The sequence below is a fragment of the Haemaphysalis longicornis genome, unplaced genomic scaffold, assembly GCF_048455015.1.
Source record: "Haemaphysalis longicornis isolate Haplotype H1 unplaced genomic scaffold, Haemaphysalis longicornis Haplotype H1 scaffold_1, whole genome shotgun sequence".
Classification (NCBI taxonomy): Eukaryota; Metazoa; Arthropoda; class Arachnida; order Ixodida; family Ixodidae; genus Haemaphysalis; species Haemaphysalis longicornis.
Window position 1 is genome coordinate 320239825 of NW_027526203.1, and position 19001 is coordinate 320258825.

The following is a 19001-nucleotide window of genomic DNA, read 5'->3' on the forward strand; positions in this document are numbered from 1 at the left end:
ATAACTGACATCGAATTCTGGCACGTTAGTGTGAGCTTCCTTCATTTTTCTCTTTGTTATCATCGCGTCATCGTCATCTTCGCGTCTCCGGCTCCACCACTGTCACCACCGAGTTCCAAGAGCGAAGAGTTCATTCACCGAAAACAAACCCCCAGACCACCCACGAGGCTTTATTGCGCCCTTAACGCTCTGCGTTAAAAAGGAGGTTTATATGTGTATGTATTTATATAGAATCGTTCACAACCCGTTGTAATATATGAACGGTTATTCTACATAATCAAGAAATTCCAAAAGAAACATTTTATTCTTTTACAACTATAGTGTATACTTATACACCAAAATCGCTCAGTCGTGTACCACGTCCGTAGAGGAAAGTAGCCAGAATGCGCTTTGCGGGAAAACCAACTCTCGCGAATGCTTTGAGCTCTCAATCTAATTGGCAATTTTTCGCACTTTTTAAGACTGCAATTAAAAGCCAACCTGACTGAGCTCTTGCGGCATAATAGGAATGTGCTCCAAAAACTTGAAAAATCAAGGTTGAGTACTTTGGGCCGGACGTTTATGTCACATATCTTACCCGTGTGCACTTTCTTAGCGGGGTAATTCCGAAAATTCTGCTTGCCCTTTCACAGGTTGGTTAGGGCGATTTGTGGAGCAACCTTTTTGGCATCTGCACAAGCAACTTTGGAAAATAAAAGAGATTCGATATATCAAGAGGCCGAATATAGATTCAGGATTCCTTAAAAACATCTAATTTACCGCAAATACTGATTTGGCCCATCAGGGGAACCCTGGATAACAGCTTTTAGGCACTTGTACTTGCTACCTATATCCCCCCAAACCGGTTCAAAATTCGAACCGTCTGGCGATATAACAACGAATTCCTGAAAAAAACTTTTTTGCGCCCTTGGCGTTCTCTAAGGGGTGTAATTTGTTTCTCACATTGAGTTCCCATCAACCGCAATTCGTGTGATGTTCATAAATGGCTTTGCCTGGCCGTAACGTGGTCCCCCTCCTTGCCAAGCTACCTTTGTGCGAATGTTGTGGATTGTATGCTGCCAAACTGATCTCGCCTCGCAAACAGACAAATTCCAGGGGTAGAGGGTTGGGAGGGAGACTGCTCGCGAAGGTGTGCTTTGCATTTAAAAGTCTCAATGTTCCGTCCCAAGACCCCTGTCGACTTCTAGACGCAAAATGCTGCAGTAGCAGCTCACAGCACTCACCATCAGCTCTCCGATGTCGTGGAAGCGTTGGATGAAGCGCTTGAAGTAGTCCGGCGGCAGGGTGTAGATGACGGAGCAGTACTGACCCTTGAAGTCGAGCTCACCATCAGACAGGTAGACGCGTGCGCGCTGGCACTGGTCGAAGCCGCCCATGGCCACGTAAGTGCCTTCCAGGGCGTTGGCGGACACCAAACTGTTGGACATCAGCACTGCGGCAACGAAAAGCGAATGCGCCCTCACCGTCATACCGCGGCAGCCTGCCGTTCATTCCTCACCCCGCTGGCTGAGGTTCCTTTTGACTCGTGAGGTGATTACTCTACATAAATAGGAACTCGCATGAATTGTTGCCATCCGTACAAGACAAGAGGTGGAATGAACGAGAACTCCTCGGATTACAGAAGTCCATTTACCCCGCGTATCCATTGTGATGCATACCCCATGCTATTCGATGTTAATTATTCCTTTCACTTGCAATTTTGAAAGACGCTAGCATGCTCCCATCTGGCAGCTTATGACGAGTGAATCAGCCAATGCCAGAAGAATCCGTTGGGCAGTTTCGCGGATCCCGCCGCAATTAGTGCGGCAAGTGTCTCGGCTCCCCTAAAGCACTTTACATGGCTTAGATTTTTGCGCAGCCTCTGGCGGTTTAGTTTGGATAGCACCAAGATTTAAAAAAAAGCAAAAAGAAGCTCGTAACGCTGCCTTTTTTTCGTTCCAGTGCTTAGCTCCCTATACCATCGCTATGTACTCGGTGTCATTTTCTCCCTTATAAATAACACATGTTAGCTTCATATTGGCAGGCATGCAAACTAGCAAAAATAGTCACTAAAGAGCAAAAATCGGCAATGCTTCGTAATCCAATCAGCCAAAAGATAGTAGCGAACTATTTCGTAACGAAGCACACGGAAAATTTATTCGTTGCTTTACGCCATATACAAAAGTACGCCGGTTGTCTCAGGCAAGGTTTCTTCCGCTGACGTCAAGAAAAGCAAGATAAAAGCCACGCGCATTTGTTTTAAAGCAAAGCTTTCTACCTCTACCCCCCAAGGGTTCTTTCGCGACCGTTGGTGTCACCAGAAAACTCCCCGAAAGAAATAAAAGAATTTACTACACCGCCAGGGATCGAACCTGGAACTAACAGAGTAACAAACCAAGAGCCCGTAGTCTTACCGATTCAGCTACGAGCCCACGCGGAGACGGAGAAGACAAGTGGTGCACTGACCAAGCACATCTACGGCTTTAACCCCTGCATTCTCGCTAAATGCTACGCGATAGCGATTAAACGAAGCACACACTAACCCATGGCGTCTCACTTCTAGTACGACGCCAATGGGCCTGTGGCTTCCAGTGTTCGCGTAAAAAATATCAGTTCCTTGTCGTCCGCCCTCACGCCAGGGGATACCTCAAGAAACACATTCAAATACTCCTTGATGGCCAGGCCATCACTCCATGCCCCAGCATCAAAATCCTGGGCCTACATCTTCAGGACAACACCAAGAGTAACATATCCTTGCAGTGCGTCAAACACGACATTAATAAATCATACACATGATCCGGCGAGTTACCACCAAGAAGCGAGGCCTCAAGGAATCCGACACCTTTCGATTAGCTTTCGTCTTCTCCAGAATCACTTACGTCAACCCCCTGTCTTCTCGGCAAGGAGGACATAAAGATGCTGTATATAATGATTAGAATGGCGGTTGAGCAAGCCATTTGTCTTCCCATGAGGGCGCCCAGAGAGGCTGCTTAGCAGGGGGCTCTAAAAAGCTGAGAGGTGGTCATCTTTCTATCCAGAAGCTCCGAATGAGCAGAACTGCGGCGGGTTGCCGAATCTTTCACCAGATTGGCTGGGCAGCACAGAATATCACTCCGCTTGATGTACTCCTGGGCTTTTGGCGACAAGAAAAAAATATGCTCCCTTTGCTTAGAAATATGAACCCCTCAGACGACGAGGGTCACCGACAAGCACGGGCTCAAGCGCTCAACACCACCAGCGGTGGAGATCATGCAGTTATCTACACAGGCGCCTCCAAACATAGAGTGCAGCAGTACGTCATCATCGTGTCTACCTCCAGAACCAACCTCGTTGCTGTGCCTCACTCAAGACCGAAGACATGATGGCAACAGAAGAGGCAGCCATCGCCTCGGCTCTCAACCAAGGGTTTGTAAAGTAGTCACAAATTCCTTTCTGATGGAGGCGAAAAGCAAAAACGCCCGTGTGTACGAGATTTCGGCGCACGATAAAGATCCCCAGGTGGTCAAAATTAATCCGGAGCCCTCCACTACGGCGCGCCTCATCGCCTGCGTTGCGTCGGCGCGTTAAACCCCACAATCAGAATCAGAATCAGTCACAAATTCCCAACAAGCCTAACAGAACTACCTGTCGGGTTTGGTCTCCCGACCTGCACTGCGTGTGCTAAAAAACCACTCCTCAAATGGTTCCATTCAGCTCATCTGGACACCTGCTCACGTTTCTATGGAGGGCAACGAATACGCCCACCAAGCCTGCACTTTCACCCCCAGTGCTATGGAGCTGCACGAGGGCAGTCACCCACTTGTCTCAATCAGGGGCATAAACCAGAATTATCGCTATCTGAGGCAGACTCTACCCTTCGCTTACCCTGACCTTTCCATAGAAGAACAAACTACCCTACGGCTCATATAATCCGGCTCCTTCCCACACCGGACGCGTGTTCACTTAATGCATCCGAATCGCTAAGACGCTGCATGTAAATTTTGCTCATAAGTAGGAACACTCTGCCACATAATCGAGGTGTGCAACTTTAGCCCTGAGCACCTCCTCTCCTTCTGTCAACTACCTAACAAGAGCAATGGGAGATGCTGCTATCCAGCCCCTCTCTACCTACCCAGCTTCAACTGGTGGACAGGCGGCGCGGACTGAATTTGGGCTACAGTGAAGAAGGAACCACTCTCCTGGACCGCACTTTGGGCCGTTCAGAAGTCCTAATAAAGTGTTTCCTCCTCCAGCTCCTCTTCCTCCTCCTCCTACTCCTCCTCCTCCTCCTCGTCCTCCTCTCCTCCTTCTCCTCCTCCACCGTCTATGCCACCGATCTCATCGGCTCCATCCGCTACGGCAAAGACGGAGAAGTGAGATCGTCTGACACCGGGTTTGAGCTTTTATTTTATAAAAAAAGTTTCCACTGATGTGCTACACCAATACAACTCAACCAAACACCGTTCATTCCTCATGCAATAATTTTACCTGCGCAAGAATATCTCTTTGAAGTAATACAGGGTGTGGTTAAGTACATTTCACTTCTCTCTGGTTTCAGGATTTGTAGAGCGACGTGAGTGAATTTGTGATGTCGCATCGATAATCGTTGTGGGTGCCGTTTACAGCTTTGCTTTCCAACCACATTCACCGAGTGGATTGGCGCCAATTTTTTTTTGTTCCGCTCACTATTTTATTCAGGCCACGTTTTCACCTATGCTTTCATTTCCGCTATTATTATCGCTTTTCCGCATTCGCTGGTTTGAAGGCTTTGGTTGCAAGATTTTTGCGCTAAACTTCCCCATCCTTCATCCTTCAAGCTGCCCAGACGCCAATCAGGTGATCATAGATGGCTGGGGGCTTCCCCTTCCGATACGCGAGCCCCCGAGGCGATCTCTTGTGTTTGGGCGTTCAAGCTGCGTGACATGTCTGCCGTATCCAAGCATTAATTATTCTGGAAGTGAACTCTGCTTGCACTGTGTTAGCCTTTGAGCTGCTAGTGCCTATTTTACGCTCGTCGACGTATAATCGGACCTTGAGACGCGGAGCTCACTTCCCAAGGCGCGGCATGCCGTAAGCGCGCCTTATCTGTAAACTGCGTGGAATAACACTTGTTCGGCGGCCTTGACGGCCCGGATTCCCCTAGTACACACTATTTAGCGGCGACCGACAGAGCCTGCTCAAACAGCAAGGGGTAGGCAATACATACGCGAGGCGCACTGTCTCGCACAAGCCTTAGGTGCGGCGAGGGCCGAGAGCTGATACTGCCATACTTGCGGGAGAAGAGCGAGCAAGACGAAATGGTGGACAATGTAAAATGTTTGTGCTATGAAACCACTTTTGATAGCCAGCATTCAATCCTCGCTACACTCGAGCTGGTGTAAAGACGGGTGAAAATTGGTCTGACAAGAGCATTTAGTTCTCCGCCAACGATGAGGATGGTCAGCTTGTCGCATAATGATGGCAGTATCTCAAGGCAGCACAGGGAAGGAAAGTTTATCGAACATACGGATTTATTACATGCTGGTATGTGGCGCCTGCGCTTTGTCAAGGTAGCGCGTCAGTAGTAGCGCGCATAAGTTCGTGAGTGTACAGTCGGTGCTTCAAGCAAGTAAAGAAGCCCGCAGACGTCAATTTTCTATGCAATTTAGCCTTTATCCAATGTCTACATTTTAGTCTTATTAGAAGCAAGCAACTACTTGTAAATCCGTGATGACAGAACGCAGACGTTTCAATCGAATATTTATCCACGATTCACTTAGCAGTAAAGACTGCTCAGAACCATACGGGGGGGCATGGTCGGCAAATTTGGCGCACGGCATTCTGGTCGGGGTTTTCCATCATAAATGACCCTCGTATGCCGGCAGTCGGGTAAGTTAAAACCGATTCATATACCCGTGAATCGGTTAGGCCGCTAAAGGGCAATGTGTTCGCACGCAAATGGTCGAATAGATGTTACGGGACCAAAATATCAAATATTTGTTTAGAAATAAAAATATTCATACGATATTTATTTATGAATCGAAAGAATAAAGCCATTGGAATCAGCGAATGGGCTATTAGGATCCCCCAAAATAAAATAAAACGAAGAAGGGCCATTTTAGGTTGAACAAGTATTCTTCGTGTTAGGCTCGCCTTGTGAACCTCCTGCTTAAACTCTCGTGAACCGGCAAAATGGAAACCGATGAAATTAAGGTTTCCGTAGAGCTTTTCTCGAGGCAGAACCAGGAGCAATGCGATCACCAAATGAACACCCGAGATTATTATCTTTTTCCTAATTAGTTCGTAACCCAAATTCGGCATGAGACCACGCTGGTGATAGATTGAGATAGAGAGATGCTATGTTAATAGAATGTCCATAAAAATGACCCAAGGGCCACTCAAAGGTGCCCCATTCACGATTGTGGTTCACAGCAGCTGCGATATCGCTTTTGCAGTTCATTGAGGCTGTTGTCATATTTTACGTTGTCCACGAAATGACGGCAAAAATCGTCCCTTGTTGTACCGGTGCAATCGAAATGAAAAGGAGTGCCGGTTTGCCTATTCAGACGAACTTCTACGCCATGTGCCGGGTCAGCGTCCTATATATGTAAATGAAACACGCTCACGAATTCTCTGCATTTGCTAGCGGTCACGGAGAAAGTTCCTCACGAAGGGCCTGTGTTCCATTTACTTTTTGTTGTACTTGTACATGAAGTGTATTGCACATGAACTCAACTAATTGTTTAAATCTTATTCCGCGATCAGTAAAATGGCGCGGCGTGTTGTTGCAGTGTATGTCCCTGCCGATTCTTCGGGACATATTGATATTTATTGGAACGTACGTCTGCAATACGTGCCAATCTTTTGTTCTACAAAAAGGTTAAAGTTGGGCTTCACAGGACATAGTGCTAAAATGTTTTGTTTGAAAGTGCTAATTGACACCCGCGAACCAATATGCCTATGCCATGTTAGTGGTGTTGAACTTACGCTCAACTCTCCCTTTGGAGTTTGCGTGAGGTTTCTGACGGGACACCAGACACCATGCATAGCAGTAATAACATTACTATAATGTTGTTATGAGTAATGAATTGAATTACATTTGTACTTGGGTAATTAAAGGATGTAATGAGTTGCTAATCATGGCAAGTTTAGAGAAAAGGAATTCCCTACTTCTATAATTAATTTTCGAAAAACGCGCCTTGCTGTTTTTCCTGAATGCAAATGTTCGAAGGCTGACGCTATCCTTCGTAATTGACCTTGGCAAAAGAACGACTTGGCTGAAAGAAAAACCCGGGAGCCCATGGCGATGGTGGACGTGCGTGCTTGTGCGCGTGCGAGGGTGAGAAGAGGGAGGCTCTCTAGCGGATTCCAATATTTATGCCCAATTTCAGGCTTCGGCGGAGCGTTCCAGAGACAGCCCAAGGACTACCCCTAAGTCGATTACACTCCACGGTTGAAAGATAACCTCGAGTGAAAGTTGAGAAGTGCCCACACTTTTTTAGCTCTTCAGCGCCCGTTCACGCGTTTGGCGTCGCTGTCGCAGTCGGCGTAACCGAGCGGGCGGTTTCCTGTTGCATGAGGGGATGCGGGAGTGAGTAACTTGGTTATAATGTTACAAAAGAATGGCCTACGGCCTAAGTCGTAGGGGGATACAAAGCGAATGCGGAGTGCAGCGGAGAATGAACAACGCAAGCAGAACAAGAATAGCGGGGAGGAATGAACGGTTATTCTCACACTCCTTTCTGGTCGTGCTATTGCGGAGCCAACCGCCTGACCAAGGCCGGAAGTACGCTTACGAGTAGAGAGCCTGCTGCAGAAGAAAAACAGCACTGCATGAGTGTAAGTCTATCTGCGGGTGCTAAAAAATGACGCTAGAGCAACGCGACGTCTCACTATAGGTCGGAAACGGCGACTGCTGTGAAAGGCGCGCATGTGCATAGGTCGGCGTACTCACTCGTGAGTAAACTCATTTGTATTAATTTATACTCGAACTCACGATTTAGTCCAATGGTGATTGAGTACACATCCAGATTTAAAAAGTGAGTACGATGAGGAGTGAGTACAGCCGTGAGTGCCATACTCGTGAGTACAGTACTCAAGAGTACAATACTCATGAGTATGAGTACTTAGGAGTACAGTACTCATGAGTATGAGTATTCATAAGTACTGTACTCACCAGTAATGTGCTCGCGAGTATAGCACTCACCAGTACATGCACTCATGAGTGCAAATACGTTTGATGACGAAATCGAGTCGGGACGCGCGTGTGGAGTCGCATCAGTTTAGTGGTGCCGCTCCGCCGCTCAACTCTCAGGGATCGTAAAATCAGACAAGCAAAACTGCGGCTCTCTCCGTTCCCTGTTTGGTGGTGTTACCGTTTTCGCCTGTCGCCTGCTGGGGTTTTGCATGGGGAAAAAGGAGAACAATTAGCCCCGCATATGCTCCTTTCCTTGCGAATGTCGACGAAAGACGATAGTCCTTCGTAAACATTTGCCAAGAAAATGCCTCTCTTCGCTTTCCCGCTCAGCTCTCATGCTGTTCCTCTCCCGTCGCGCTCCTCTCAAGATAAACACTCCAGAGGTTTGCTCAAGTCAATTTAAGGTAGGTCACCACCTTCGAAAAAAAAATTTACAAGTGTAGCCCAAACTTTACAATTATATTTTTGGCTTGTAAAGCTTATACAGTTACAAACTTTAAAGTGATAAAATTGCTTAAAATGTCTAACAAAAAAATTATATAAATCAAAATGCCCCAAAATATGCATGTTGCGCGAACAGTCATAACTACAAAATGGTCGGTGCGATTCAAACACGACTTGGCAGGAACGTAATGAGGACAATCACCTGTGCAACTGACCTCCACGATTATCACATGTTCAAACTAAGTTGCGTAATCATAAAAAGACTGAAAAGTTTGATATCCGGAACGTTTGGGTTTTACACAACTGGCCATAATATAAAACGTTACCAATATGTTTCAGTTATTCTGCTTTATTGCATAGTTCTATATATAAATAAACAGCACACAAAGTTTCGTATGACAATAATCACTAGAAGCAAAGTTATCACTGTTAGCGTAACTGGTGAATGCAAGAAATCAAGTTTTGAGAAAAATGGCTTTGAAGGTTTAGACCTATCGTACGTATTATAAAAAACAGTCAATGCGCCTAAAATCCGCCAGGCTCATAGCTTGCTCCCTCATTGTAACCGGCACGATCTCCTTTGAGCCGAGCTGAAGCGCACATATTTTTTTTGTCTGTTTTGTCTCACATGCGGCCTTCATCATACGGTGAGTCAGTGGTCAGGCACGCCGTCCTCGTACTATAACTGTAACTGCAGACTATAAAGTACTATAACTGTCTCCTTGCAAGGCTAGAACTAAATCCGCGAGCTTAAAACGGCATAGAAAAAGCTAGGACAACCAGACACTAACGCAAGGCAACGCAAATGCGCGCAACGTGAACAAGAGCGTGCCACCCATTGCCCCTTAGTGCAAATTTTGACATAAATCGAATGTACAATATCCCGACATGTGTCCAAAAGCTTAGAATTTACCTAAATAAATTAGCATTACGTAACGTATATACGAAGAAACATTTATGACGATATGGCAGATACTGCGGGATCGGAAACCTTCAGTTTCGGTTTCGGATGCGTCTCGGAGGGGTTAAAAAATGATCATAACTTTTGAACCGATTAAGATAACAGCACAATTTTTTTCTAAATATTCTTCAATAGACAGGGATGTTGAAAATGCTAAATTAAAAAAAAGCCTTTTTTTTTCAAAATTGCGTTTTTGAAGGTGGTGACTTAAATTTATCGCGTTCCACTGCTCCAGGCCGGGTGCCTCGATGACAGCGCTGCCGTACAGCGGATACGCACGTGAATCGAGACGCCCTACTTCAACGTTCATAGAACCACGTTGCCCTACTCGACGTGCGTTCCAAGCGGAACGTGGAATCTATCTAGTGGAACATTTTCGCAACTGTTTCCGTTTGATTTCTTAACATTCCGCTCGAAACTATAGTGGCACTGGCGACAGCACGTGACGGGTTGATTTTTTTTACGCAGTGGATGTAGTATTTCATTTGCAAAATCAAGTATCCATGAATTTGTTATAAAAGAACACTGCAAATATCACTTATGTATTCATTTTCTGCCTCATATTTGCCTAATGTTTTGTTCTTATTCAACAATGTTGACAAGTATGAACATTGCCCCCGGGCCTAGACGTTTAGATTCGGCGGTGGGTATATAAACCTGTTGTGCAGCTTATGTTTCACTTTCGCCGGGTAGCTGAATCGAGTTACAGGAAGAAAGACAGGCAGACAGACAGACAGGCAGATAGACCAAAATTTTCGCGTTCAAGTAGCCAGAGAAAGACTATCGTCTTTAAAAGAACGGTTGACGGCCGGGCAGCCAACGCGACTGCTGGTGCTCTGAACCTACGGCACGTGTTCATTGCGGTTGTTATTTTTGTTTACAAATGCGCTGCCTGCTTGGTAAAGCATGGGTGGCGCCGTTGCACTTGCACTGTTCAAAAGGGAAAGGCTGCAGGCATGGGAGGCGGGTAACAATACATGCACTATATGGGCGCGCCGATGCCGCTCTTTCTTGTCTTCACAAGTTTTTGTAGATGCGCCTCGTGTAGTCATTTTGTGAGCGGAACCGCTCATGTAAACCGTCGTGATGAATTTACGGGATTCATGTCAAATAGGTTTCATGGTTTGTGCAACCGACATTTTCCGCACCATCGCGCTGTGCGCATTCAGAGGATAATTTTGCTGATGTACGTGTGTCCATCTGCTTTTATTAGGCTCCCATTTTGAAACATCTGGCTCAGATACGCTAGGACTATGTTCTCGTGCAGTGCCGTTTCCTTGCCTTGTATCCGCAGTGAGATAATGCATCCCTAAGGAATGCACATGCATAAACGCACACCTACTTTCACGCCACAGATCTTGGTAATGGTGCCGGTTCGTAACTAATGTGTTCTAAATGCATATCGGAATGATGAGACGCATAAGCTTGAGTTCCAGGTATAAGCCAGGTTTTGATCTTGTAAATGGTGCATATAATTAACAAATCTACTCAAGACGTGCATCTAACGGGTGAGGCGTATACGCTGCAGGTCCAAATCATTTTTCGAGCAGCGTGCGACTTAGGTGGTGAGTGTGTGATCAATGCAAAAACACCGAGACGTACGTTTCCAGTGTCTCGGGACATATAACGTCTCGCACTTCGAAGGCACGTGGCTCTTCAGGAGCTTTTGTTCTCGGACATGAAATATACACGGAACTGTAGCCATACATGGCTCCCTTAAATCCGTTTACGTTGTGAAGCTGCCGGTGTCATCAGTGCAGCATTTATTTGGACAAAGGCGCGCTTATTTGGACCTGGCCGCACTTTTCAGCTGGCATGGTGAGCGAATGTCATGAAAGGAAAAAATAAAAAAAAAATGACAGAGCGAGGCGTCAAGAAGGCACTTTTCTTTTTCATCGCTGCGCTGCCTCTCTACCCTTCCGGCCCCGCGAGAGTGAGCGCGAAAGCAAAAACAAAAACATAAAGAAGGGAGCGTATCTGCTCCTTTCGTTGCAAATGTCCCATGCAAAAGACGATAGTATTTGTTGACATTTGCCAAGTAAATGCCTCCCTTCGCTTTCGTGCTCACCTCTCCTGTTGTTCCTCTTGCGTCGCGCTCCTCCCAAGGTAAACACGCTAATGATTTGATCAAGTCAATTTAAATTTACCGCGTTCCACTGCTCCAGGCCGGGTACCTCGATGACAGCGCTGCCTTATGGCGGAGACGCCCGTGAATCGAGGCGGCCTACTTCAACGTTTACAGAACCGCATTGCCCTAGTCCACGTGCGTTCCAAGCAGAACGTGCAACCTATCTAGTGGAACCTTTCGTAACTGTTGCCGCTTGATTTCTTAAAGTGCCGCCAGAAGCTATAGTGGCGCAGGCGACAGCAGGCGACAGTGTGATGTTTTTTTTCTGCAGTGGATGTAGTATTTCTGTTCGCAAAATCAGGCATCGATGTATTTTTTAGGAAGACTAAATATCCCTTTTGTATTAATTTTCTGTCTTACATTTGCGTAATGTCTTGTTCTTGTTCAATAATGTTGACAAGTATGAACATATAAACCGGACTTAGATGTTTAGATTTGGCTGTAAGTATATAAGACTATTGCGCAGACATTGTTTCACTTTGGCCGGGTGGCTGAATCGAGTCACAGACAGACAGACAGACAGACAGGCCAAAATTACTGGGTTTAAGTAGCCCAAGAAATACTATCGTCCTTAATATACGACCACCACCGGCACAAGGTGCCAAATATGCGATTTTTTTTGCTGGCCTCGACTAATGAACGGCAATTGCAGCAACCGCCACCTCCGTTCCTAGCACCGTGCTAGCACCCCTGGCACCAATGCTGGAAGAGAGGTAGAAGACGCGATGCCAGCCATGCGCCGTGAAACTTGTAAGTTCGCACGGGGGGGGGGGCACGAAGCACGAGGTGCTCCTGCAGTGCCACCCCTTCCTCTCGCAATGGAACATCCCAAGCATCAATGCAACATTATGCCCATAAGAACGCCATTTTAGTGTTTAAATGCTAAAACTGTGCATTTTACTTTGATAGAGCGCGTTCGCGACTAAATTAAAAACTCATCGCAATTGTCCCAACCCTTTTTAATAACCCACTCTTTAAAGCAGCAAGTGCCCAAACTGCAGTCTGTGCACTTGTGTTAATTAGCAGAAATTCTTTTCAATATGAGTAATTGTGAGAGCAGATTGAGTACAAATACTCGTAAGTACCGACTGAGTATGAGTGCGAATGAGTACAAATTAAGCACGAGTACTACTCATGAGTACAGATTGAGTATGAGTACGCGTGAGTACAGATTGAGTATGAGCACGCGTGAGTACAGATGAGTTGCGCACGAGTGAGCGCGAGTAAAAGTGAGTACAAATGATAGTATGAGTACAAGTGAGTACAATATAAAAATGAGTTCGCGATGATTCAGCATGGTGGAAACCACGATTTTTGCCAATGTTTCAGCAAAGAGACTTGCTCGTCAGGGCCTTTTTTTCATTTTCCTTGCGATTGATAAAAATATTAGGATATAGTTTATCCTGCTCAGTTAGCGGAAGAGCTTCAATCGGGTCATAGAGGAGGCTGAGTTGGCTAGTACAATGGTCTCTAAAAATTTTTAAGAGGGAAAGCGAAGCATTATTCAGAATACCTTGCCACCAGGCACCTAGTTCAGAAAGGAACACACAAAGGGAACAACTAACTTCTAGGCGGAGGCCTTTGGGGATCTTTTTGCTTTGAAGATACGAGGAGTACGTTTTGAGATGAAATTTGTAGTTGATTTGTTTGCCGGCTAGTTTTCGAGCTTTAAGGAAAGAGCGGAATTTAAGGATTGGAGCATCCGGTTTACTCGGTGGTAGTCATTTGTGTTTGTTTCGAACAGACCTCCGGGGTGACACTTGTTTGCTTGGAGTCTGTTGTTTAGGTAGGCTGCTAGGGGTGAGGTCCACATCGATGCCTGTTTGGGTGCTTGTTTGCGTTCTAGTGTGTTTTGGGGTCTGCGTGAACACTGAGCGTGATGTCTTTGGTGGGTCTGGTTGTTGTTCGCTTGCGGGCTGTGCAGCTGGTGTTGCGGCCACGTCCATGGTTTGTGTGCTGGCGTCAGATGTGCTACTCTTAGGTGGACATGACATTTCGCTACTGTTGGAGATGTTGAGTTCGTTCTGTTGTTCTGTGCTGGCCGCGGACGGGAGGCTGATGCGTGTAGTGGGAGCGTCACCTTAAGTGAGCTCCTTAGCCTGTACTTAATATTTTCGGAAATCAGTCAGACGCCTCGAAAGATAGGGAGTAGTCCGTCCTTGGCCAGGTGTCCTAGGTGGTCGTGGTGAATTTTTTGTGGTGGATGACGTCAACGTGTCCTTTGTAGTGTCCCAGGCCCATGAGGAAGTCGTTAAGCTTAGCTGAACTTTGTGAATGAGCTAAGTCTGTACGTCTGGGGTCTGTCTGGCTTGTGTTTGTTTTCGATCCTGGGAAGTACTGTTGTGAGGGTTATCGTTGCGTTGGGCCTGTTGGTCTGAACATCGTGAACAAGAGTTTTCATAGCCACGATAGTGCTCTCAGCGGTGTTGTTCTTTAAGTCGTTAGTGGCAAAGTGAAGAATGAAGTGAGAGATGTTGCGAGGGGCGGCGTCAATGAGTTTTCTGGTGTCATGGGTTGTGGCGCCGCTTTTAAAGCTGATGTATGGTGAGTGTTTTCCGGAAGGGAAGTGGTCGTGAATGTACTTAAAGTGGCTATCACCGATCAGAGCTACGTGTGCCAGGGAGAGCAGACGGGGCACCTTGTTCCCTCATCATCGAACACGAAATCCAGGGAGTAATAAAACTTCGAAGATGGTAGAGAACACAAGAAAAGAAAACTTCGAACAAGGTAGGAACCACTATTGTTGTCAACGTTTCAGCAAAGAGCCTTGCCTTCGGCAGGGCCTCACGAAGGCAAGGCTCTTTGCTGAATAGTTGACAACAATCGTGGTTGCTACCTTGTTCGAAGTTTTCTGTTCTTATGTATATGTACACACACACACACACACACACCACACACACACACACACACACACACACACACACACATATATATATATATATATATATATATATATATATATATATATATATATATATGAGGGGCTCGGTGAGACAGAATAAGGGTTGGCAGTCAAGAAAACCTCGGAAAGCGAAGGGGGATGCAGTAGGTCATAGTAACAGATGAAGATTTTTTTGAGTCAGAAAGAAAGTGGTGAAAAAATGCCCGCCGGGTGGGATCCGAACCCACGACCTCCAGAATACTCGTCTGGTGCGATGACCACTACGCTACCGTCGGGGCTGTTTCCCCACCACTTTCTCGGGTATTTATGTTAAGGTATTTTTGTTTCCTGCACTTGGGGTTGGTATCCAGCGCCACTCGGACTACTCGGGGTGAAGGGGACTAACCCACGGGCCGTGACTCGAGTGTCTACGACATGTTGAGAGTGGTCGACCAGCGTTGAACTCTCTTAAGCTACCTTTGGCACCAAGACTGCCAGAACAGAGGCTCTCGCTATGCATGTACCGAATCACAAATTGGAAATGAGGGGCTCGGTGAATTAAGACAGAATAAGGGTTGGCAGTCAAGAAAACCTCGGAAAGCAAAGGGGGGAATGCGGTATGTCATAGAAACAGATGAAGAATTTTTTGAGTCAGAAAGAAAGTGGTGAAAAAAATGCCCGCCGCGTGGGATCCGAACCCGCGACCTCCAGCATACCGGTCTGGTGCGATGACCACTACGCTACCGGCGGGGCTGTTTCCACTTTCACCACTTTCTTTCTGAATCAAAAAAATCTTCATCTGTTTCTATGACCTACAGCATTCCCCCTTTGCTTTCCGAGGTTTTCTTGACTGCCAACCTTTATATATATATATATATATATATATATATATATATATATATATATATATATATATATATATATATATATATATATATATATATATATATATATATATATATATATATATTTATATATATATATATATATATATATATATATATATATATATATCATGTTCGCTGTTCGCATTAGGTGTGGCGTGGCACTCAGAGTAAAAAAATCAAGACCACGAAAAGTGGATGCAAGCCACGCAAAGTGGACGCGTTCACGCACGCCCTTGGAGCAGCCTTGCTTATGCACGAAACCGAAATGCATGGCAAAATCGCCTGCACAAAGTGGGCGGCAAAAGCTCTAATGAGCCTCGCGGAGCTTTATACCAAGGCCAACCAGACATAATGGACTGGGTATTATCGAAGCGCCGGAAGCGCCACGTGCGGGAACTTTTCTTGCTTTCTGAAGCACGCAGCAGCTAGGTTAAATTCTTGCCTCTTGTTTGAGGACCGGGCACAAACACCCTTACTGATACAAACAATGAAAAGAGTCGAGCCCTATCCATTGTAACTCTCGTTGGCTCAAGCTGCAGCATATACATGGAGAACGAATTCGAGAAGTTGCCCAGATACCCATCCGACTCGGTACTGGGTGGCCCATTCCTGAGTTTTGTAAAACAGCAGTTTACATCGCCGCGACGAAAGAAGGAAAGAAATGAGATTTATTTTATCTAGCACTCTCAGTCTGTAGGTCGCTTTCTTGAGAAATGTGGTCGGATACAGAGGCTATGCCGGACTCCTGACTTCTGAGCATTATCAACCAATTCCACCTTAGCAGCTGTACCACGAGAGTGGCTTGGTTTATCGCGCTCCTATAGGTAGAAATAAATGCTTCGGCTCACGTAAATGCGAACGCAGTGATTTGGCGTGCAGTTATTGGAGCCAAGCAAACGTGATCGGTGAAGCGCGAGTCTATTGTCATGACGAATCCCTGGTCCGTTCTGAGGAAGATTTCCGCGCAGAAAATCATAGGCTTTATGAATGACCTCGACAATGTCGTACCTATTTAAGGTTAACTTCTCACCTTCAAAGTGTCGTACATCTCAGAAAAGAAAACTTCGACCGAATTTGGAGGGCGACTAGAACCTCGGTATGTTCGCCCATATACCAAGGCCTATACGACAGTGCCTGTTCACTCTGAAAAATTAACAAAGCGGAAAATACACCCTCCACACGTGTTCACATCCACAGCTGGTAGGCTTTTTGCTGGCTTGATAAAAAAGCGGTCCCACCGCTTTCACCAAACACCACGTCTGACAGTCGCTCAATCCTTGCTATTTTATTTTTTTTTAAATAGACCCTGCCTCAATTTCGAGGATAATAAATGGCTTACCACATTTTTCTCTTTGCTTTCCTTGGCTTTCTTGACTGCCTACCCTTATTTCTCTCTCTCTCTCTCTCTATATATATAAATATATATATATATAAATATATATATATATATATATATATATATATATATATATATATATATATATATATATATATATATTAAGTGCGCCTTGAGCTATCGGGAACGCATCCTAGGAAGAGCTGAAACCGTAACGTGATATAGCAAGGGAAATTCTAAACAATCTCTGCACCAGGCACTGAGTAAAGAAATAAACGCGCTAGTTGTGCACTGCCTTCAGTAGATTCTAGTTTGTTCTTACTGCAACTAATAGCATAAATAACTTCAACCCTTCACGGTCAGTTGAACTACTTTTGCATTACCAACACCTAGCAGAATGACTCCTAGATGAAAATATCGACGTTCAGTGGAAAAAAAGATCCAATCACATGTACTGCTTCTGTCTGCCAGCCGTTCCCCGGCTTTTTCATTTGTAAATTTGTGATTGCTGTGATATTATTTCTAAAGTCACTTCAAAATATGTAAAAATTAGTCTTTCTCCTTTCATGCTTACAAACGACCAAAGCCACAGGGCACATGGAGAGGGGGTAGCTGACATATCTACGCCCTTTCAGCTAGCGCCCCAGCGTGAATCGGTACTTGGCCGATGATTTTTTAATGAATACTTGCAAGGTCAAAAACTTTTTGTCAGCTCAAATTCTAATGACAAATCGTGACTGCGAAAAAATGAGTGTCCGCAGTTGTAACTTAAACCAATGTAGCATGATACAAGGATCTTTTGATGAAATCGGTTAACTCCGGCAGTTTGACTGAAAGTTTGACCAGACATCATAAGGTAAACAAAACTTCGGAAGGGATGAAGGTACGACGAGCGTTCGCAAGCCACCTACCGTCCCTCAACCCTGGCTAACAAATCTTACCGAACAGAGCAAATATAAAAGAGCACGTGCCGAGCGTATCTTCGAAATAACGAATACACCCTGCAATTTCGTCGCGTGAGAGGTCGGTGCGCGGAGAAAGAACGGGCGGTCCTCGGCGCCCGTTCTGTCTCCCTGCGCGCTCATCCTTTCTACGTAATTTTCTCCCCATTAAACGGGCAGGCGTATGTGAAGTCGCGTAGCTGTAGCTTCCCAACACGTACGCGCACATACAGCAGCTAAAAAAATAGGTAATAATAATTAGGTACTCACTGCGGTATGCCCATGCTTTTTGCTGTCGTAGGGCGGAGAACGTCTTGAGGAGGCTCGACGAGCAGTCCACCGACAACTCGGGGCTGGTCAATAACTCAGATGCGATGGGGAAGAACTTCTTGATCACAACTCCTGCGATTTCTCTCAGGTCTTGCTCGTAGTTCCTCTTTTCCTGACCTGAGGCGCCGCACAGGAGCGCGGTGTGCAACACCGCGATCAAAACCACCCGCCTCATGACTCGTGTCATGCGTTTCTTTTTTACAAGTCACGAAAGGACTTAAGAACTGCTGCTTCGTGCTTTAAAAAAGCGATGGTTCCGAAATGTGAGACAGTGCCCAGCACACTTTCTAGCTGTATGGCTCGAGGCACTTTCTAGAAGGCCTGCCTCTCACAAACTGTTGTGTATACCGCTGGCGCGTTCGTATGTGGATTCCCGGTGCGAGCACATACCTCTGAGCCTGTCCGTGTGTCCCGCGGCGGATAAATAACACTCTCTCGCGACTTCTTACTCTCCTAACTGTGCGCTTTCCTCCGACTAATAGGTTTTATTCACCGGCCCCAGTAGCGAGCGAAGGGTCGGCTTTAGAGCGTCAAGCTGTTGAGAGGGTTCGCTCCGACCACCGGCACCTGGCGGTATATCGTGTGCGGAGCGGACGCACGCATTTCTCACTCTCCTCACGCCGGCTGACACAGAACGCGCTCTCTCCCTGACATGGCGTCCGCGCAGCTGCCAGCTGTCGGTGTGGAAGCATTGTCCCCGTAGACACTGTTCACTTATGCCTGAGTCGACCCTTAAGAATACTCGCACTTGTCGCTCGTGGAACTGCTGTAATAATGAGCCATTACTTAAGGTGACCAAATAGCATGGTTTATGCCGATATTTATATATTTTTTCGTAGAAATGAGGATTTAACGTTGAGATATGAAGTACCCGTACTGTGACGAGCGTGTTTTATGGCGAACTTTCTGCCGTCGTATGCATTATACTACACTCAAGTACCGAGGTGAGGAGTTACCAT

At 46.0% G+C, this 19001-nt stretch overlaps 1 protein-coding gene and 1 non-coding gene across 2 annotated transcripts in view; both read right to left on the reverse strand.

Annotated features, from left to right (window-relative positions):
- The window catches only part of LOC144151401 (nose resistant to fluoxetine protein 6-like), a 72838-nt gene extending 54319 nt beyond the window's left edge, over positions 1–18519 (reverse strand). Inside the window, exons 1-2 of the mRNA XM_077682444.1 lie at positions 17983–18519; positions 1224–1432 (exon numbers count right to left, since the gene is read on the reverse strand). Of these exons, the coding sequence (XP_077538570.1) occupies positions 1224–1432; positions 17983–18229 (456 nt within the window). The 5' untranslated portion in view covers positions 18230–18519. The remainder of the gene's footprint in view (positions 1–1223; positions 1433–17982) is intronic.
- Positions 14772–14844, reverse strand: Trnat-agu (transfer RNA threonine (anticodon AGU)). The gene has a single exon. It is a non-coding gene; the product is annotated as a tRNA-Thr (tRNA).
- Positions 18520–19001: the final 482 nt, after the last annotated feature.